Source organism: Pinus tabuliformis, chromosome 2_1 (assembly GCF_031772625.1).
Source record: "Pinus tabuliformis cultivar Carrire ecotype Pingquan chromosome 2_1, CPIR1, whole genome shotgun sequence".
In the NCBI taxonomy this organism is placed as follows: domain Eukaryota; kingdom Viridiplantae; phylum Streptophyta; class Pinopsida; order Pinales; family Pinaceae; genus Pinus; species Pinus tabuliformis.
In genome coordinates, this window is record NC_142299.1 from 814,815,802 (window position 1) to 814,840,028 (window position 24,227).

The 24,227-nt window shown below is 31.7% G+C and overlaps 2 protein-coding genes across 2 annotated transcripts; both read left to right on the forward strand.

Moving 5' to 3' along the window:
• Positions 1-4,110: 4,110 nt before the first annotated feature.
• On the forward strand, positions 4,111-5,532 carry LOC149203112 (protein TIFY 10a-like). Its single transcript, XM_089401764.1, has 5 exons — positions 4,111-4,355; positions 4,513-4,796; positions 4,931-5,087; positions 5,206-5,263; positions 5,427-5,532. Exons 1-5 carry the CDS (start codon positions 4,226-4,228, stop codon positions 5,530-5,532), a joined length of 735 nt encoding a protein of 244 aa, XP_089257890.1. The 5' UTR covers positions 4,111-4,225.
• Positions 5,533-21,079: 15,547 nt separating this feature from the next.
• Positions 21,080-22,953, forward strand: LOC149203113 (protein TIFY 10b-like). The gene is made up of 5 exons (XM_089400115.1): positions 21,080-21,329; positions 21,487-21,773; positions 21,908-22,064; positions 22,183-22,240; positions 22,404-22,953. The coding sequence occupies exons 1-5, from the start codon at positions 21,197-21,199 to the stop codon at positions 22,507-22,509; spliced, it is 741 nt and encodes a 246-aa protein (XP_089256241.1). The 5' UTR covers positions 21,080-21,196; the 3' UTR covers positions 22,510-22,953.
• Positions 22,954-24,227: the final 1,274 nt, after the last annotated feature.

Here is a 24,227-nt window from a genome sequence, read left to right on the forward strand (position 1 = left end):
CTTGCAAGAGTAAGGTATCTTCATTGCAAGTGAGCATTAAAGTGCAGGGCAATTTGATAATGCGGCAGCATTCCCTCTTTACCACTGCATAGATACATATGCAAATAAATAGATCTATTATTATTTTTATTGTACTTAATTTTATATTATTATTTTTATTGTACTTAATTTTATATTATAAAGCCAGAAGCATTAATTTTTTTGGGTCTGGTTTAATTTTTGGTCTGAGAAATTATTACCAGGCATTTAACCCATTAAAATTATTTAATGATAATATTAATTTACACCACATTAATGCTTAATATAGCTATTTTTTCTTATGGAATTTTAAAGGGGTGACTTTTACTTTAGAAAGCGATTTAGTACAGCCTACCCATTACCATAAATTCTACACCCTGTAAACAACAATATATTAATTATTAATTTATAACATGAAACTTGATATTTTCGTTATATTAAATTTAATTAAATTATTTTTTTCCAAGTGATATAATATACGCATTAATATTGGTTCGACAAAATATAGTATACTTTGATACTTGTGTATGCTAATTTTAATAGTGTTTATGTCCATGTCCAATGGGAGGCTATATAAATGATTGTTAAATTAAATATAAAAGGGAGTGCGAGTGGGTATTCATTTGTAATAAACGTGTGAATTAGTTTAAAGTTTAAATATTAAAGAATTGCTTTATATATATTTTGTGGCTAGGTATTTATAAAAAGATTATAAGATTTTAAGTTTATAGGGTGATAGTGTGTTTGTTAAGACATTATATGATAAAAAGGTTATTAGTTTGAAATTTCATATGGAATTTTTTGGCTATGTTAAGGGTTGGTATAACTCAGGGATCCCTAGATGATTTTCAAGACATGACGACTTAGATGTGTAGGGTGTTTTGTTAAGGTATTTTGTTGTGAAAAGGTTACTAGTTGGAAATTTTGAGAGGTAAAAATTCATTCATGCTAAGGGTTGGTGTGACAATTTTGATGATATGACAACTTAGATGACCCTAGGTCAAAACTACTCAAATCACCTATTAAATATGCTAGTCATCTCAAAACTCACATTACCTAACAAAACAAAAAAAATCATACAACTTTATGCTATAAGAATTAAATCACATGATGCACCTTCACTATCTAAACAAGACTATTGGTCCACTGAACATGTAGTTTCTTTCATAACTATGCACTTCTATGCTCACATGAAAATTTCTCCTTCCAACAAACACTTTCTAACCATGCAGATTTAGTACCATCTATTTTACCATGGGGTTTTTTAATGTGTAAACAAATTTTGTTATAATACCATAGTTTATCAATACCATATGCCCAAAAATTATAACTCATTTCATATGATAATTCTTTCAATTAATCAATTGAAATTAAAATGACAAATAAACATAATTACCTTGAAAATAAATCTCAATCTTTAATTTCAAAATATTACTTAAAAAAACATTTTTAAATATTCCATAAAATCAAATCTCTACCAACTATTTAATAATTATCAATAATTAAATTAAAATTTTATAAAATATATTCCAAAATTAATACATCTAATAACATAAAAACATAAACATAATATCCAAGAAAATATGCAAATAAGAAAGGATGTATTTAAAGAAAAGAAAAAAAAACCTAAAAAAGACACCACATTTCTTTCTTCACTCATTTAAACATTTATTCAAATATTCAATATGGCTTTGAATACTTTAAATAATATATAGTTCTTATAGTTTGTAGATGGATATGATGATTTGTTTAAATATATTAGGAGTTTATAGGTATTTAAAAAAAAATAAATATAATTTATTTTTATTTTTTTAAGTATTTATTTAAAAATTTAATATGATGTTGAATTTTTGAAAAAATCTGAATAATTTTTTTATTTAACAATAATGGCTATTAAAAAACTAAAAAAATAGAAGTTTCAATTTAAAGAGATAGTTTATTCGATCAAGTTGCTCTATCTTAGTAAAAAATAGTCTTAGATATGGTTTTTGGGATTCAAGTGCTTTAAGAAAGTCATTAACATATGACCATTTCCATGAGAGGTAGTCGTAACTGACTAATTTCTCATGATTTTTGAATTGTTCACTTAGCACTCCCGGGAAGTCCTGGTTACCGGGTGCAAGCCCCGGAAGTGACGATTGACGCTATGTGATTCATTTCACTAGTTTCAATCCCACTTCTTCACCCCTATGAGTATCACCCGATGCAATGAGTGCTAAGTGAACAATTCAAAAATCATGAGAAATTAGTCAGTTACGACTACCTCTCATGGAAATGGTCATAAGTTAATGACTTTCTTAACGCAGTTGAATCCCAAAAACCATATCTAATATAATGCACTACGTAAACCCCTAATACAAAAAATAGCCTTGTTATTTTTGGAGCTACTCCATTTTACAGACATATTATTCATGGAAAACCTTGCAAGAAGCCTTAAGAACACAAGAAAGTCTCCATCACAAGTGATTAAGGGTTATAACTTGCATTCATGTGGATACGAAACTTACGAAAAAGTGATTTAGGATGCCATCACTCTTATGATTCCAAGAATTGTTTAATTTGTAACTTTGTCTCCACTTGCCCAGTTTGTGTTAGGAGTATTAAGGAGAACAAAATTATTCCATGTTTGAGAATTATTCAAAACAATATTGAATTAGTATTAGTATATCAGGGCCTTTGTTTTCTTTCATTAAATCTATTAAGTAGAATAAAATATTTTTGTTTTATTCATTTAAAATAGATTTAGGATTTGTATCATAAAAATAGAAAAAGATTTGATTTTGTTTATATTATGTTTAAGTTGCTTGGAGTTTATTATGATTTTTTTTGCAATTTGAGTGAAAATTGTTTTATTGAAAATATTATATATATATATATATATATATTTAATTTTAACTTAAATTTAATATTATGTATTTTATTAAAATAAAATTCATTCTTTCTCTTCATTTATATTTCAATTTATCAATCTAATCATCCATATTATATATATAAGTGTGATATGGATATTAAAACCAACATACATTGAGAGAAAATGAAGTGACGGGAGGCAGAAGACCAGTTTTTGTTTGCGTTTCTTCCCACACTTCTTATGAGAGCAAGACCTAGTGATTAGACACTCACGTCCTTGTTTTTCTTAATCCACATGGTGACATGTATGTAGTGTCCGATGATAATGATTCTAATGTCAAAGTTTAAAGTTATGTGTTAAGGTTGGTTGTTTTTTAGATGTGTTGAAATTGGTTAAATTTGGCGTTATAATTAATATATATATATATATATATATTTATTTATTGTAACTCAAGTATTTAAAATATTTTGTAAGATATTAAATTTATTTATATAATTAGAAATATAATTTAAATAATAAAAAATTATAATTTTTAAATAATAAAAAAATTATAATCTTACCAAAAATCCTTGGTAATAAATGATTTAGTAAAAAAAATTAAAAATATAAAATAACTCAACTTCATCTAAATTGAATATACACATCATAAATAATGGTAAACAATATAAACTTCTTAATAGTACATTAAATACAATAAAAATCTACCTATGAATCCAAAAATATATGCCATACAACATTTAAAACATTATTATAGAATGCATATTATTTACGACACGTCACATTTAAAAAATATTTCAGACCATTTTTCATAATATTTAAATATCCTCTTTTTTTTTTGTAAATTAAACATTTTGGATTTCAAATTCCAATTTAGTAAAATCCTTCCTTCGGACTCCAACTTCTAACGCTCTAAGATATATCAAATCAGATCTAACGTACCAATAAGCAACCCACAATTCATTCCATGTTTTCCCCGTGCCGGAAATGAGCCAAAAGGATTCATGACGTCAAACCCGTGGAAACTTTGGGGAATAAGCATACTGCCATTATGCGAGTCACACAGTGGCTCCGTTATATGACACGTGATTCACAGAAAAACAGAGCACGTGATTCACGTGGTTAGGCTAAGGGACGCCGGTGCCGGAGGCGCCGCTGAAGTTGCGATCCATTTCCATTCATTAAAGCAATGATACTTCCACATGCGCGTTTATCAGGCTTTATCGTGCCCCTGAATTCTTATTGTCTATATTTATTCGGCACTTTGATAGATCTCCTGAAGGAGTATAGCTTCGGGAAAAGGGTAGATTGCAGTGGAACTTTGGTGATTGATCGGAACAATATTTGAGTTAGCAAGCTATGTCGCCAGGTGCATCTGTGGCTTTCGAGGATCTACACGTTCAGAACGCCTCTGAAGCAAATGGAAGGGTAACGAAGCACACTAATAGTTTGGAATTCGGTTCTGAAAAACACCAAGCCAGGACGAGATGTATGCTTTCTTTTGCAAACACCCTCAATCTTTCTTGCCGCTATGTTTTCGGATCGATCAGTGCAATATGCCTTCTCTCAATAAATTTGTCTTCCATTTGTGTTTTGAAGGAATGTTTTTGCTGATATATTGTATCTATTTTTCATGAATGAAACAGTCATGCAACATCTGTCGCGGATAAAACCGCAGATGATGCTAAAGTTGCTTTCATCCAACGAACAGTCAGAGGGCAAGAAGGTTGAAATTATGGAATTGTTTCCATTAACCACCGGTTTCGGTTCAAACCCAAGAGTTACAGAATCAAATATAAGCTTGCCTTCGGAAATCGGCCTCACTAATCCGAACTGCGTTGTAGCAGAAGTGCCAGAGAAACTATCCACATCTCAATTCACTATTTTTTATAACGGAGTGGTGAATGTTTACCATATTCCTGCTGACAAGGTCTTATTTTGATCCGAGCAACTCATATAATACAGCAAGAAAATTTGTGTAAATTTTGATAAAACGACATGATTCTGTCCTCTTTCTGCCTTTTACTTTATTTCCGACTGAGTATTTTGCCATTTTCTTGGCAGGTTGAAGACATTATGAAGCTTGTCAACTCCAATAACTCGAGCAACAAAATAACCTCTAAGATTACCAGCGGCAAAATTGAAGAGATATCGGGACAGCAGCCTTCCAAATCTGCATTGAACGCTGTCAATGAAAATCAACCTCAAAAAGTGGCAGCAGGTAAGACGCATATCTTACATATGTTATTTTTAATAGGGGTTGGATAAAATGTGAAAGGGTAAATGAAGGTTTTTTTGGGTATAAATTGTTTTAACATGGTTTCTTGTTCCGCGTGCAGGTTTGGAAATAGTGAAGAAATTATCTCTGCAACGCTTCCTCCAAAAGCGAAAGGAGAGGTAATCAAACTCTAGCTCGTCTACAATTTCCCCTCTGTGTATTTAGATGATTCAATAGGAAATGAAACGAATAGATCGTTTATCGATTATTGTTAGTTTAAATTGAGAGGATTGAATACGCAAATTTGTATTGAAGCGGTGGTTTTTTTTTGTGGGAGCTCAGATTGAACAACGTGGCTCCTTACAGCACGGTGGAGACGGCGACATTGCCTTCGAAAGCAGCGAAGGATTCCGATGACCAGATCATACTGTCGTTGGGTTGTCGGTGACAGCAAATTAAAAATGTGGGTGGATGCTATTGACCTTTAATGGCATCGAGCAGGAATTATTTTCCCTTAAACGATCTGTTATTTCGCCCTTCTAATTGAGGGAAGGAACGCGCTTTTGTACGGCCGACGACGGCAACGCGTTTTCCGTATTGTGGACCGTGAGTAGAGTGTGACAGGTGAAGCTCACCGGGCATGGGCGGTAGAGGAAAGCGCAAGTGCAACGTCAAGGTAGCTTCGTTGCAAGTGGCATGAAATCGCAAAGCAATTTCTTGATTGCACCACAGCAGGCATGCAGCAAATGTTAATTCAAATCCTATCCTGCACCGCCACTAGAGATGTATTATATTTTATATTGTAATACGTTTAAATCTTTCTAAAGTTATTTCAAGTCGGTCGACAATGGATTCAGCGACTACTTTTATCATCAGGATCCACTTCACGCTACATCACCAAAAGAAAATATATTATTTCACAATTTTGTGGATTTAAAAATAAAAATGTTCTTGGAATGATGGGGTGCACACATTGATGTTACGTTAGTTTGAAAGGCAATGTAATATAATTTGATAACACTTCGAATGGTGTGTTACTGGCAAACGAATGACAATCTAACAATCTATGTAAGAACATTTAATAATTAATTTTAAAGTTAATAACATAAAATTCATAACAAAAAAATACTTTGCACTGAATGTTTATTAATGGCCTTTCTTACCAGCTTATAATTTACACATTACATGTTTGAAAAGAAATGCCTCACGTTATTACCGTCACTATCATATCCAATGCGAGGCCATTTCACTGATTGCCAAATAAATTATAAAACAGACATATTGGGTGTTCATACATATTGGGTGTTCATTCTCTTCTGGGTTGGCGATGCACGCGATTCACGCTAAAATTTAAATAGATTAATAAATCCTATTATCAAATAAGTTTACCTATTTTTTTTGAGAGGAAATCTTAGAAGATGTTTCACTAGAAAAGAGATGGGATGAACAAAACCTGTTATAAGCTCATAATTTTTAATAATTATGTATTGAAAATATTTCATTGAAATAAAGATGATTATATAATTTGTATACTTTATTATAATTAGTACAACTATACTAGTATTTATAGTTGATATGCTCGTATATTATTAATACTTTGTATATAAGTGTATATTATTAATACTTCATATTACACTAAATAAAATTTTTAATATGATAATATTAAAGTTATTTAAATCTTTTTGTAGTTAACTTTATTTAAAATTCGATATAAATTTTTTAAATCATAGTTATGAAATGTCGAGAATTTTATTACCCGTAAATTTTCTAAAACACTTTAAAATCATCATTCATATCAAATTATATATATATATATATATATATCACCATTCATATATATATATATATATAACACTTTTAAATCACCATTCATATATATATATATGTATATAATCAACTAAAGAATAAAATATTTTAAGTGAATTACCAAAATTTAATAGACCTACAATATTTTATTCTCTAATTTTTTTATTGGAATAATTATGGCCATTGCCTGCATTCCCATTTCATTTATTTTTTTTGGGTTATTTACTGTGTGTGGACGTTGAAAACTACTTTGCTAGGATTCATAATACCAACAAGGAGCCACTGCCGTGGCAGTAGTCCCTGTCGGGTTTGCAGGGACAACACAAATGGATTGCTGTAATTGCACTCAATAGGAACTATATCGGTAGATGCTAACCCGCCCCAAGCTTAGTAGGTTGACGAGCGCATGAGCAGGGCGAAGTAGGTTTTCAGCGGAATGGAATAGCAAGACCAGATCTGGTTTCTTGCGGCAGTATTCGAAGTGAATGTGTTAAGATATGGGTATTCATTAAAAAACAGTGTTACATTAAAAATGTAAAATTTTAAAGAAGATATATGCTCAAAAACAGTAAAACAGAAAATGTAGAAAAAGAAATTATTATGGTTATCATTAATCAAATGTTTTTTTATTCATTAAGTAAAATATCAAGATCACATATTCAAGCTATAGATAGAGTTGCTCCTGTTGTGCATCCCATAAATAGCCCAGCGCAGAAAGACCAAATCCACTTTGAGTATGGTCTCTCCACAAACATTTTATTTGTTTAAAAAGTAAAACAATTAATATATGTAGAAATAAATAATAATTGAAAAAAACTAAAACGGTAAATAAACATTTGAGGAGGCAAGTTGATCTTGCATGCAAGCCACGTGCCTCTCCTCTCTCGAGCTCAAGTATCTCCGCCATCTGGACAACATGCTTTAAGCATGGCTCAACCGGGGATCCAGCCTCACCGAGTACTATGTAGAATTATGCAAGGAAGACAAATTTAGCAATGAAAGTAAAGAGAAAAAATGACAAATAATGAGTTCTGAAGAGGGAGAAATCAAGAAGAATGGCAATATCGAAAAGGATAGATAGAAGAGAATTGTGAAATGTATTTGAGATAGTTGAGTATGTTGTGAGAGTGCAAAACCTCGCAACTTATTTTGGCTAACCATTCGATATTTCCAACACCTATGCATTATTGTTAATGTTTAGTTATTCAACTCATCTTGATTTTGGGTTTCTGTTTATTCCATCAATTAGAATTCGGTCACCATCTGTGCACGTACATTCCTTGCAGTAGATAACAGATGATAATCCTTATTCGGCAGGTATACCATCCGCAATGCAACGACTTGTTTTAAATGATCGTGTGTTATAAAGTGATGAAATTAAAATACAAATATGAAATTTGTTGGAAAACAAATTGCAAAATTAATCATTGATCTTGTTAATAAAATAAAAAATATAAATTATATATCTAAACATTTAACATTCTTATACAAATTAACTAACATCAGCTAAAAATTTGACATATGACGAGATAATAAAGCTGGTATTTGTGTCCTGCTTGCAAATCATCTTGACATCCACTAATGTAAAACATTTCACATACAATATGAAAATCAAGGCTATCACTGTTATTTTTGTCATGCTTACAAATCATCTTCAACGTTACTGATGTAAAATGTTTAACATATCATATGATAATCAACCTACGAATGGAATTTGACATTAGAAAATTCGACTGTATGAATATGTTTGATGATGAAGCATTCACAAGAAAATGTATGCCCGAAGGAAAACTCTTCAATTCGCAAACCGGCGGAGGATTTCATGGCAGAACCAACCTGAGGACAGAAGATGAATTTCCCTGTTAACAACCCACCCATCTGAATCCGCACTTTTGGAAAAACGCATGACAAACTGCAATGGCAAGTTAGAAGTTAAAGCCATCTGAGATTCTTAAACAATATTAAATCAACGAAGCTTCTGTAATAAATTACCTACGGTGTAGAGTCTAGCTTTTATGTTTCAGCACCTTTGTCAATTTTGCTCACTTGCAGCGATATCAAAGACTTAATTCCAAACATTGAAATGCTATAAAATGAATCTACCATAGCTATGTATACAGCTATATTCTATCACTAAATCGGACCGGTTGCGCTTAATCCCCCTTGCCAAAACTCTTTCCCGAATCTTCCAACTTTTTTTTGATGTCTGCCATAATACCATGAACAGCCTCCTGTCAAAAAGAGAAAGAGCTCGAAAAACTACGCGGTGAATGCCATCAATATTTGCTTCATCACATATCTAATATGCTCCACATTGCAATTATCTCTCATCCAACGTTCAGTCTGGTGTTGTCATGAAGTTCTCTTTTTGGCCTGCAACCTTTAATGGTCGAGTCACTCGATTTATGGAGGAAGCGATCAAGTAATGGCGTCGATTTATATTACATGCGAGGCCAATGGTCTGAAAATTTTTCTTACGCTGCATCATAACCGTTCATTCCCTTGCAATAATTTGAAAAGAATTCACTCCAGAATGTTCTGGCCTCTATGCCGATGCCGGGGGATGAGACTGCAGACCATATGCTCAAGAGCACAAAGAACGGAGAAGGAGGGTGGGTGTCAGATATTTGAATAGCAATAAACATGGTATCTGACAATTTATGGCTGTAATTAATCAAGTTATAATCTCTATAAAGAAATACAGATAGGCGTGCGATCGACTCCATAATGAGCCTGTCTTTTCATGTTGATTGCTGCAGTGCCTTATAGTGCACTACATCAATTGTTTTAATGGCTGCTTTGATTCCTCGAATCGAATGCCTGTCCATCTAGAGTCAGATGAGGCCCCTTTGCACAGGGGAACCATTTGCCAGCCTCTTCATCGTCTTCTTTCCAAACCCTCTTGCACCGACTTTGGCAGGTGCTCCTAAGGTAAAGAGATGGAAGATATAGCGGTATCGAAGGTGGGTCGAAGTTAAAACGGAAGAGTTCGATCGGTGGCCCCTTGCCACCCCATCCCTTCATCCCGGCGCACTTAGTGCTGCGGGTCCCTTCTTCTCACTATCCTTCCCTTATATAAAGTGCGTGTCCACTGCTTAAAATAATCGAATGCATGTAAAAAGTGATGGAAGGTGAGGGTGCTCCCACATTATGAAACACTCGATTGATTAATTGAGTGGGAACTACAATACCATTTCTAGCTATGCCATATCTAAAACAAACGCAAAAACTCTGGGGGGTGTTTGGTGGATGTAGCTGTATAATTGAAGAGTAATTGAGTGGGAATTCCAGATACCATTCCTAGCTATGCCATATCTAAAACAAGCGCAAAAACTGTGGAGGGTGTTTGGTGGATGTAGTTATAATTGAATTTTGTTTATATTCATTTGGTTAGTAACACGATATTGTATGTATAGTTGGGTTAACGAAATAATGTTAGTTTTCACCTTGTTTTATAATATTAATTATTATCGGGAGTTGTCTATAATGCGACTTTTTGGAGATTCCGGTGACGGAATCCGGCGGAAAAAATTGAGGTTAAATCTTGATTTGTTGCAGTTAAAATGGTTTTTTAACTGCATATTTGGATTCAGCACCCTCGAAAACCCCTGCGACGCTTTCATTGTGCAGAAACTAGCTATCAAACTTGCGATTCCAATAAATTCCTGCTGGATTTCGACCGGAAAAACCCGCCGGAAAGACTTTCAAAAAGTCGCGTTATAGACTATTTCATTATTATCGTTTTATGTTAGGCCAACCAGATCGAAGGCTTTTCTATTTCAATTCCAGGTGGATGTAGCGATGTTGAATTCTAATTGTTAACAGATGGATGCCGGCGATTGTGTTTGAAGGGAATATGCTTCGCCTCAGACTGAAAGGACGAATGAGATTTCACCCACGCATTGTCATCGTCTCGATTCTCTGGCGGCTAGATGGTGGCAATAACGAGGCTTCCAGTGGAAGGAAGAGTTCATCCCTCGTTCCCTGTTACATTTTCTTTCCTAATTCATCACCGCATCTTCGAGAACTGATCACCGCATCTTTCAATGTTGAATTATTTTGAATGCAGCCAGCCCGAACATGGTTGAAGCAAAGTTTGGACCTCAAAATGCAGGAGAACTAGCATATGACCCCAGAGGAGTACGTGGGGTCGATATATAGACACCTAAATTTCATAAGAATTAACTCCTACGGTTGAGACCGGGAGGGTTTCTTCATTTTTCTTATTTATAACCTAACGTCTGAAAATGGGTCGGACCCTGTTGTGTTCATGTGAGTACATGAGAAGATAATGTCACGAGTTTTCGATTTAGGTTAGTTCCCGGACAAGGCCTGAGTAGTTGGCCACCAGGGAGCAGTCCTAAACGGGCATGTTAATTAAACTCACAGTGGCAAACTGACCTGATGAACAGACAAAAGAAAACTGGAACCATATATTTAAACCACTTCGACAGGAAAAAACATATGATTTTACGGTTACAGTAAATATTCAAAAAAATTCCTAATACTGAATAGAGAAACCTTTGTGAATTTATACATAATGACAACTTATGAACTGCAAGAAATTCCACATGCCCTTCAAAAAAACACCTGCATGCAAAACCCAATAAAAACCAATAGTTCGAACGAACTCTAATTACATTAAAAAGTATGGAAACTGTCGTTGGAACTAAAAGAATTAAGAACCACATATATTACAGAAAATTATGGAAGCTCCCAAATGTACCGGCAAAAATGGTACAGAAACAAGAACTATGGTCGAGACACTAAAAACGACCCCAGTGGAGGAACACCAAATCCTTTAGAAAGGAGAAAACTATTCATGCATATATATAAAGAGTCCTGCCGCAACCTAGCCATAATACATATGGAACAGTGGCTAGATTTCCTATCTCATCCAAATTCACTTAGAAGCACCGGACAAGGGAGAATCGAATACCTGAAAGAACCATGCAAAAGTTAGTGCCTGTGCATCTACTCAGGCTGGGAGAAACAGAGGAATACCCATTTCGAAACTCTGAAAAAACTCTTACCTCTGCGGGAGGGCCATCCTCTTATCGCTGTGACTCTGCTGGAGGAAACAAGGTAGTAGTTGGAGAACATGGCTGCAAACAAAGACAAATAGATTAGAGGTATTCGTTCAGGCGATGAATCAAACCCGAAGGTAGAGTGTTGACAGTGTATTCCCTTGACACCAATGGAACGTACTTCTATCTCTGATCAGAATTGAACAAACTGGAGCTATAACTCATAGACATCCACTATTTACCTCATAGGGTTGGGTTAGTTCATGATATTATACACAATCCGCTGCAAGCCACAGTTGGACACCTTTATCAATGTGCCTACATGCAAAAACACACCTGGCCTCAAACCTGCATGCAGAAGCGCAGTTGTCCTCAAAATAAAACCTAGGATATGATGTTCAAAAAATTATATAACGAGTTTAAAGGTCGAACTTAGGTTAAAACGACAAAGTAAATGCATTGATCACTTAAATAACGAGTTTAAAGGTCGAACTTAGGTTAAAACGACAAAGTAAATGCATTGATCACTTAAATCTAAAACGAGGTTGCAAAATAAAACTTAGTATACAATCTTCAAAAATTTATATAACGAATTTAAAGCTCGAACTTAGGGTAAAATGGCAAAGTAAATGCTCTGATCACTTCAATCTACATTGGGAGAAGCGAAGCCTGCAATAAGAGGTCCTTTTTTGCCCAGCCAAAAACTTTGGTTAAAATTTTGATAGACGAAAATTGTTATTTTAAAACATTGGTTAAACCATGATAACGCAAAAAAAAACATGGTCAACGAATGGATTAATAGGCGGTCAACGATCTATCGATCGCTATAGTCCAGGCAGGGACTAATAAGGTTACCTAAGTTATGTCGTCCAAGAGGTCGTTGGAATATTTTTAGGTCTATTTTGAAGCCTAGGAATCCCTTATAAAAATATTTTGTTATGGTTTACCATGCATCAATAGTTTTCGCTTTGTTTGAATACAAAAAATATTAGCGATATATATAAAAAAATAAGATTAGCACACAAGTAATTTCATCAATACAAATAATATGTATACATATTTATTCATTGAGCAAGAAGAAGAGAAATAGGGTATTACAAAATTGGAATCTGGTAGCATCTTCCTCTGTTATTCTCAAGAATATCATTGAGATTCTTGCCATAGGGTTTACCAAAATGTCATGGCACAACATGGCCTCTATGAGAATATAGGCAAAACAATCTAGATTATTTTGTCCAACAACCATTTTGGCATCCAAGAGTTGACCATCAAGAACTTCTTTATGATTGGTTCTTGCAACTACCTATTTTGCTGCATAGCATGGTATCACTTGTCGAGATCAAAATAAGAAGAATGGCAAGGATGGTAGTATTCCATTCTCTTCTTTGCACCCGTCATTCTTTGCTTTGCACAAATATATATTCATATTCAAGGACATATGACCTTCACTCTTCGCTCCCACGTTCTAGTGGAATGATAAAATAAAAAGCAATAAATGTGATCATGCAACCCACTCCACAAAACATAAATGGAACTCATGACCTCCATGTTAAAGGCATAGTCACACTAAAAGTCACTGTAATATTTCTCATAGCTCTGTATTCCCCCACAAACCTAATTTATTTTGGTTCAATTTCACATCAACTCAATGCTTGCATGCCATTATTCGGCAAGAAAACTGAAATTCCTCCATCAATATAATCATAAATGCATATACTAATGAATTCAAAAAACAAAGCATGATTCAAATTGGTAACATGGCTAGGATGGGTGATGGAGGACGTGAGTCAATGGAGGTGGAAGAAACGCAATTGCTATAAATTTTGTAATTAAGAAACCTTTTAGAAATCCCTAATTACATATGTCCAATTATGTATAATACAAAAGAATATTCTCAAGAGAGAAAATCTTATACATCCATTTAATAAAAAACAAATCTCCCCAACCTTGGTTCCAATATACACAACACCTTTCCACTTAATAATTCCACATGTTTTTTCATTAAAATGTTGAAAATGCTCCATTAGAATCAAGATGATCATACAATTTGTGAATTCAATTGTAAAGCACATCATCATCTTCAATGTCACAACAAGACTATCTATCCATTGAACATTTAGTTTCTTTTTTATCTATGCATTAGTACAATAACTATTTGTCCATTGAACATTTAGTTTCTTTTTTATTTATGCATTAGTACAATAACTATCTGTCCACCGAACATTTAGTTTCCTTCCTGTCTATGCATTAGTACAATACTTAGTTTAATTAGGTGTATTGAGTTGCAAATTTATATTGAGCTCTTGGAAAAAAAATGAAATGGTTTATCTTGATCATAATTCGGCTTCAACATCTCTGGCTTAAAGTCTTACCGATGTTGAGCTCTCTCCTAGAATAGAATTAGAAGAAAATGGTTTGAGGGTCCTTCAAAGTTTTTTATTTATAAAGCTAACAAGGAAGACACAGAGCACTTCTTTAAGGGTTACTTATTAATATTTTCAATAAATTAACGAAATAATATCATTATTTAAATATTTTTTTCAAAAAATAGCTGTTTAATATAGTCGTTAATTAATAATATTTGTTTTTAATATATTAATAGATTAATATTATAATTTAAATATTATTCTCCAAATATAGTCGTTTCTTGAAATTATGTCTCTACATTGCTCTCTATTTAAGCCTTTGCCATTGTCTGCTCTATTTAAGCCTTATGTGATTTCTACGGAAAGACTTTGTTTAAAACTAAAATTCGTGATTTGGCCAAAAATTTTATCATCAAATTTAGGGGGCGAACTTAAAAACATCTAATATTTTTCTAGAAAATATTTGTTTTTGTACTAAACTAACACCAAATTACATAATATAAACATCACTTTAATGTGTTCTACCATATTGAAACCAAAACAATGAAAAAAGCTAATGTCTTTTATCCTATACATCCATATACTAACCACATACATATAAAAAATCTATTGACCACAAATTTATTATCCCATTATATTGGTAAATTCCAAGTGAAGTAGAAAAATAAAAATTTAACTGAAACCATCAAGAGGACACCAATGACAAAAGCTAATGTCTTTTATCCTATACATCCATATACTAACCACATACATATACATCCATATACTAACCACATACATATAAAAAATCTATTGACCACAACTTCATTATGCCATTATATTTGTAAATTCCAAGTGAAGTAGAAAAATAATAATTTCACTGAAACCGTCAAGAGGACATGAAAATAACAGTAGTGTCAGGAATGGATGGATTAATTGAAGGTACAAGATTTTGTTTGTTGCATAGTTGCTCCTCAATTCTTGCTATTCCTTCATGTTCTTCCACCTCCAATAGGGTTTCTTCATCTTTGTTTATACTTTCAATAAGTTCAGGTCTCTAGTTTTTCCATAAGTGATTGTTCTAGCTTGAAGGTGAATGCTATTGCATCCCAATTTGGCTAGAAGGTTCATTACCTTATTTCTTATTCTCCTGATGTGAGAGAAAATAATGATTGGAATCATATGTATTAGATGGTTAATATGGGTGATATATTTTTCCAATCTCAAGTTGTGGAATTTTTTTCTGATTGATCAATTTCTTTATTCTTAAGATGACCAATAGAGAATCACCCTCCATAATCAGCTAGAGAAGCCTTGCAGTAATGCAATAATAAGGCCAATCTCTAGAGCTACAAATTTGTTTTTTTTTTTTTTTTCTTTTTAATTTGACTGTCCCATAAAATCTGCAAAGAGAAAAACTTGTTTCCCATGATTGTCATAGAAGATTCCTCCAAGACCAACAAAACCTACATTTCCTTTAAATTCTCAGTTAAAATTAAGTTTAAGGAATCCAAGGGGAGATGGGCTCCAAGAGGTTCCTCCAAGACCAACAAAACCTACACTTCCTTTAAATTCTTCATTAAAATTAAGTTTAAGGAATCCAAGGGGATATGAGCTCCAAGAGGCTAGAGGGCTAGAACATGGGTTTCTCGGAGGAAAATGATCGATAGAAGGAGATGGAAACAATTAGATATTATATAAAATTGTGGCATCAAAACCTCCAACTACACTATATAATAATGATTAAGGGTGGTGTAGTACTATTTAAAACAATCTACAATGTTTTTCCATATTACATCCTTCTCTGATGATTGGTTATTAAAGATGTGATTGATCCTCTCCTTCCATATGTTTCATAGCTTTTTAAAAAAGAAAACATGAAATAAACTTTGATCCACTTATGTACACAAATTAAGAAATGATTTAATATTGGACTTTAACAAATATTTTAGAAAATAAAAGATTATTTAATTATTTATTTCTGTGTAGTAAATAAGATGAAAATTAAAAAATCTGAAATTTTTAAGTAAAAATGCTTTTGATTTTACTCATTAAAAAAATTGTTTTCATATCTTATATGACTCTTTAAATTAAATAATGAATAACTTAAATTATTTTTAAATAATACTGGATTCCCTTACCTTATTTGGAATGATGTTGAACAATTTTTTTAATCTTCATTAGAGTGTAAAAATAATTTAATATTGGTAAAATTAATTGCTATTTTTTAACTATATAAAAAAATTATTATTAGTTTCTTTTGTTTTATATATTTACAATTTTAAGTTATTTGTGTTTTGTTTCAATATTATTACTACATAATACGAATAAATTTTAAATATTTAAATTATATATAGGTTATTTATATAAATTTCAAAATAAAAATGATTAATTTAAATTTTTTAATTATATTTTAAATATTTAAATTATATAAGTAATATATTTATAGAAATTTCAAAATATATTCTTTTAATTTATTATTATAAAACATTGTTTAATTATATTAAGATATATTATTGAACGGAATATAAAAATAGTATGTTTATTTCTTTATAATTTTTCAATTAGTTTAGTATTTGTTTTTTTGTTGGTGGAAAAACCTATCAAACTCAGTTGTCAAACCAACAATGAGGACAGCCATCTCTGGCTGCTATCCATGAATGTCGGTAGACGCATCACTGTTATCAAGGAAAACCACGCCACCTGGAATAACCTGTTCATGGTCCGTAAGGGAGCAGGGTTTCACTCCTTCCAGATGCCTCTGAGTCTTGGGCCGTTACCCTGTTTTGAGGAAGACAAGCTCTTAGCCAAGCAAAAATTTAGTGTTTGATGTTTTAATATAACATTTTATTTGTAATAAATATATAATTAATAATTTTGAATATTATTTAAAAATATTATAGATATTTAATATGAATCATTGAAGGTAATTCAATTTGTTTAATTCTAGTTACACCACGGTGGAGGCAGCGACAATGCCTTGGAAAGCTGCGAAGGATTCGTATGACTAGATTATACCGTGACAGGTGACATGTGCAACTTGCAAGAGTAAGGTATCTTCATTGCAAGTGAGCATTAAAGTGCAGAGCAATTTGATAATTGGGCAGCATTCCCTCTTTACCAGTGCATAGATACATATGCAAATAAATAGATCTATTATTATTTTTATTGTACTTAATTTTATATTATAAAGGCAGAAGCATTAATCTTTTTGGGTTTGGTTTAATTTTTGGTTTGAGAAATTATTATTTAAAGATAATATTAATTTAAACCACATTAATGTTTAGTATAAGTATTTTTTTTTATGGAATTTTAAATGGGTGACATTTACTTTACAGAGTGGTTTAGGACAGCTCATCCATTACCATAAATTCTACACCCTGTAAACAACAATAAAATTAATTATTAATTTATAACATGAAACTTAATATTTTCCTTCTCTTAAATTTAAAATAATTATTTTTTAAATTATTTTTTTCCAAGTGAAATAATATACACATTAATATTGGTTCGACAAAATATAGTATACTTTGATACTTGTGTATGCTAATTTTAATGGTGTTTATGTCCATGTCCTATGGGAGGCTGTATAAATGATTGTTAAATTAAACATAAAAGGGAGTCCGAGTGGGTATTCATTTCCAGTGAATTAGTTTAAAGTTCAAATATTAAAGAATTGGTTTATATTTTTTTGATATGTATTTATAAAAAGATTATAAGATTTTAAGTTTACATGGTGATAGTGTGTTTTGTTAAGATATTATATGATAAAAAGGTTATTAGTTTGAAATTTTATATGAAATTTTTTGGCTATGTTAAGGGTTGGTATAATCTAGGGATAGCTATGTTAAGGGTTGGTATAACCCACGGATCCCTAGATGATTTTCAAGACATGACGACTTAGATGTGTAGGGTGTTTTGTTAAGGTATTTTGTTGTGAAAAGGTTACTAGTTCGAAATTTCAGAGGTGAAAATCCATCCATGCTAAGGGTTGGTGTGACAATTTTGAGGACATGACAACTTAGATGAACCTAGGTCAAAAATACTCAAATCACCTGTTAAATATGCTAGTCATCTCAAAAGTCACATTGCCTAACAAAACAAAAAAAATCATACAACTTTATGATATAAAAATTAAATCACATGATGCACCTTCACTATCTAAACAAGACTATTCGTCCACTGAACATGTAGTTTCTTTCATAACTATGCACTTCTATGCTCACATGAAAATTTCTCCTTCCAACAAACACTTTCTAACCATGCAGATTTAGTACCATCTATTTTAACATGGGTTTTTTTAATGTGTAAATAAATTTTATTATAATACCATAGTTTATCAATACCATATGCCCAAAAATTATAACTCATTTCATATGAAAATTCTTTCAATTAATCAATTTAAATTAAAATGAGAAAAAACATAATTACTTTGAAAATAAATCTCAATCTTTAATTTACAAATATTAATTTTTTTTTTTTTAAATATTCCATAAAAATCAAATCTCTACCAACTATCTAATAATTATCAATAATTAAATTAAAATTTATAAAGTATATTCCAAAATAAATACATCTAATAACATAAAAACATAAACTTAATATCCAAAAAAATATACATATAAAAAAGGATGTATTTAAAGAAAACAAGCAGGAAAAAAACTCTAAAAAAGACACCACATTTCTTTCTTCACTCATTTAAACATTTATTCAAATATTTAATATGGCTTTGAATACTTTAAATAATATATAGTTCTTATAGTTTGTATATGGATATGATGATTTGTTCAAATATATTAGGAGTTTACAGCTATTCTAAAAAATAAATATAATTTATTTTTATTTTTAAGTATTTATTTAAAAGTTTAATATGATGTTGAATTTTTTTAAAAAATCTCAATAATTTTTTTATTTAACCATAATTATTATTAAAAGCTAAAAAAAATATAGAAATTTGAGATCAAGTTGCTCTATCTTAATAAAAAATAGCCTTTTTATTTTTGGAGCTTCTCCACCTTGAAAACAATTTGTGAATTTCAAGAATTTCATATATCATTGTAGGCATCTGCCGAACAAATTTGTGTAAATTTACTATTGAACTACTATTATTATTCTAGGTCAAACTAACTTATTCGAGAAAAATTGTAAAATTCAGACATATTATTCATGGAAAACCTTGCAAGAAGCCTTAAGAACACAAGAAAGTCTCCATCACAAGTGATTAAGGGTTATAACTTGCATTCATGTGGATACGAAACTTATGAAAAAGAGATTTACGATGCCATCACTCTTCTTATCATCCAAGAATGGTTTTATTTGTAACTTTGTCTCCACTTGCCCAGTTTGTGTTAGGAATATTAAGGAGATCAGAATTATTCAAAACAATAATGAATTAGTATTAGTATATCAGTGCCTTTCTCTTCTTTCATTAAATCTATTAAGTAGAATATAATATTTTTTGTTTTATTCATTTAAGATAGATTTAGGATTTGTATCATAAAAATAGAAAAAGATTTGATTTTGTTTATATTATGTTTAAGTTGCTTGGAGTTTATTATGATTCTTCTTTTGTACTTTGAGTGAAAATTGTTTTATGGAAAATATTATATATATATATATATATATAATTATATAATTTTAACTTAAATTTAGTATTATGTATTTTAATAAAATAAAATTCATTCTTTCTTTTCATTTATCATCTGTATTTCAATTTATCAATCTAATAATTCATATATATATAAAAGTGTGATATGGATATTAAAACCAACATACATGGAGAGAAAATGAAGTGACGGGAGGCAGAAGACCAGTTTTTGTTTGCGTTTCTTCCCACACTTCTTATGAGAGCAAGACCTAGTGATTAGACACTCACGCCCTCGTTTTTCTTAATCCACATGGTGACATGTATGTAGTGTCCGATGATAATGATTCTAATGTCAAAGTTTAAAGTTATGTATATATATATATATATTTATTTATTTATTGATTGTAATTCAAGTGTTTAAAATATTTTGTAAGATATTGAATTTATTTAAATAATTAGAAATATAATTTAAATAATAAAAAAAATGTAACTTTTAAATAATAAAATAAATTATAATTTTATTAAAAAAATTTGGTAATAAATGATTTAGTAAAAAAACTTTAAAAATATAAAATAACTCAACTTCATCTAAGTTGAATACACACATCATAAATAATGGTAAACAATATAAACTTCTAAATAGTACATTAAATACCATAAAAATCTACATATGAGTCCAAAAATATATGCCATACAACATTTAAAACATTATTATAAAATGCATATTATTTACGATATATCACATTTAAAAAATATTTTCAGACGATTTTTCATAATATTTAAATATCGTCTTTTTGTAAAACAATTGATATTAAACATTTTGGATTTCAAATTCCAATTTAGTAAAATCCTTCCTTCGGAGTCCACTTCTAACGCTCTAAGATATATCAAATCAGATGTAATGTACCAAGAAGCAACCCACAATTCATTCCATGTTTTCCCCGTGCTGGAAATGACGCAAAAGGACTCATCACGTCAAACCCGTGGAAACTTTGGGGAATATGCATAATGCGATTATGCGAGTCACACAGTGGCTCCGTTATATGACACGTTACAAAGTCTCTCTCTCTCTTGGTCTGACGGAAAACAGAGCACGTGATTCACGTGGTTACGCTAAAGGAACGCATGGTGCCGGAGGCGCCGCTGAAGTTGCGATGCATTTCCATTCATTAAAGCAATAATACTTCCACATGCGTGTTTATCAGGCTTTATCGTGCCCCTGAATTCTTATTGTCTATATTTATTCGGCTCTTTGATAGATCTCCTGAAGGAGTATAGCTTCGGGAAAAGGGTAGATTGCAGTGGAACTTTGGTGATTTATCGGAACAATATTTGAGTTTGCAAGCTATGTCGCCAGGTGCATCTGTGGCTTTCGAGTATCTAAACGTTCAGAACGCCTCTGAAGCAAATGGAAGAGTAATGAAGCACAGTAAATATAGTTTGGAATTCGGTCCTGAAAAACACCAAGCCAAGACGAGATGTATGCTTTCTTTTGCAAACAACCTCAATCTTTCTTGCCGCTATGTTTTCGGATCGATCAGTGCAATATGCCTTCTCTCAATAAATTTGTCTTCCATTTGTGTTTTGAAGGAATGTTTTTGCTGATATATTGTATCTATTTTTCATGAATGGAACAGTAGTCATGCAACATCTGTCGCGGATAAAACCGCAGATGATGCTAAAGTTGCTTTCATCCAACGAACAGTCAGAGGGCAAGAAGGTTGAAATTATGGAATTGTTTCCATTAACCACCGGTTTCGGTTCAAACCCAAGAGTTACAGAATCAAATATAAGCTTGCCTTCGGAAATCGGCCTCACTAATCCGAACTGCGTTGTAGCAGAAGTGCCAGAGAAACTATCCACATCTCAATTCACTATTTTTTATAACGGAGTGGTGAATGTTTACCATATTCCTGCTGACAAGGTCTTATTTTGATCCGAGCAACTCATATAATACAGCAAGAAAATTTGTGTAAATTTTGATAAAACAACATGATTCTGTCATCTTTCTGCCTTTTACTTGATTTCCGACTGAGTATTTTGCCATTTTCTTGGCAGGTTGAAGACATTATGAAGCTTGCCAGCTCCAATAGCTCGAGCAACAAAAGAACCTCTAAGATTACCAGCGGCAAAATTGAAGAGATATGGGGACAGCAGCCTTCCAAATCTGCATCGAACGCTGTCAATGAAAATCAACCTCAAAAAGTGGCAGCAGGTAAGACGCATATCGCAAATATGTTATTTTTAATAGGGGTTGGATAAAATGTGAAAGGGTAAATGAAGGTTTTTTAGGGTATAAATTGTTTTAACATGGTTTCTTGTTCCGCGTGCAGGCATTGAAATAGTGAAGAAATTATCTCTGCAACGCTTCCTCCAAAAGCGCAAGGAGAGGTAATCAAACACTAACTCATCTACAATTTCCCCTCTGCGTATTTAAATGATTCAATAGGAAATGAAACGAATAGATCGTTTATCGATTATTTTTAGTTTAAATTGAGATGATTGAATACGCAAATTTGTATTGAAGCAGTGGTTTTTTTTCGTGTGAGCTCAGATTGAACAGCATGGCTCCTTACAGCACGGTAGAGACGGCGACATTGCCTTCGAAAGCAGCGAAGGATTCCGATGACCAGATCATACTGTCGTTGGGTTGTCGGTGACAGCAAATTAAAAATGTCGGTGACCTTTAATGGCATCGAGCAGGAATTATTTTCCCTTAAACGATCTGTTATTTTCGCCCTTTTAATCGAGGGAAGGAACGCGCTTTTGTACGGCCGATGACGGCAACGCGTTTTCCGTATTGTGGACCGTGAGTAGAGTGTGACAGGTGAAGCTCACCGGGCATGGGCGGTAGAGGAAAGCGCAAGTTGCAACGTCAAGGTAGCTTCGTTGCAAGTGGCATGAAATTGCAAAGCAATTTCTTGATTGCACCACAGCAGGCATGCAGCAAATATTAATTCAAATCCTATCCTGCACCGCCACTAGAGATGTATTATATTTTATATTGTAATACGTTTAAATCTTTCTAAAGTTAAAATATTTACCCAAGTTATTTCAAGTCGGTCGACAATGGATTCAGCGACTACTTTTATCATCAGGATCCACTTCACGCTACATCACCAAAAGAAAATATATTATTTCACAATTTTGTTGATTTAAAAAAAAATATGTTAAACCCACATGTTCTTGGAATGATGGGGTGCACACATTGATGTTACGTATGTTTCAAAGGCAATGTAATATAATTTGATAACCCTTCGAATGGTGTGTGTTACTGGCAAACGAATGACAATCTAACAATCTATGTAAGAACATTTAATAATTAATTTTAAAGTTAATAACATAAAATTCATAACAAAAAAATACTTGCACTGAATGTTTATTAATGGCCTTTCTTACCAGCTTATAATTTACACATTACATGTTTGTAAAGAAATGCCTCACGTTATTACCGTCACTATCATATCCAATGCGAGGTCATTTAATTGATTGCCAAATAAATTATAAAACAGACATATTGGGTGTTCATTCTTTTCTGGGTTGGCGATTCACGCTAAAATTTAAATAGATTAATAAATCCTATTATCAAGTAAGTTTACCTATTTTTTTAAGAGAGGAAATCTTAGAAAATGTTTCACTAGAAAAGAGATGGGATGAACAAAACCTGTTATAAGCTCATAATTTTTAATAATTATGTATTGAAAATATTTCATTGAAATAAAGATGATTATATAATTTGTATACTTTATTATAATTAGTACAACTATACTAGTATTCATAGTTGATATGCTCGTATATTATTAATACTTTGTATATAAGTGTATATTATTAATACTTCATATTACACTAAATAAAATTTTTAATATGATAATATTAAAGTCATTCAAATTATCATATTAAAGTCATTCAAATCTTTTTGTAGTTAACTTTATTTAAAATTCGATATAAATTTTTTAAAATCATAGTTATGAAATGTCGAGAATTTTATTACTCCTAAATTTTCTAAAACACTTTAAAATCACCATTCATATCTATTCATTTCAAATGATATATATATTGCCATTCATATATATATATAACACTTTTAAATCACCATTCATATATATATATATATGTATATAATCAACTAAAGAATAAAATATTTTAAGTGAATTGCCAAAATTTAATAGACCTCCAATATTTCGTTCTCTAATTTTTTTATTGGAATAATTATGGCCATTGCCTCCATTCCCATTTCATTTATTTTTTGGGGTTATTTATTATGTGTGGACATTGAAAACTACATTGCTAGGATTCATAATACCAATAAGGTTACCTAAGTTATGTCGTCCAAGAGGTCGTTGGAATATTTTTAGGTCCATTTTGAAGCATAGGAATC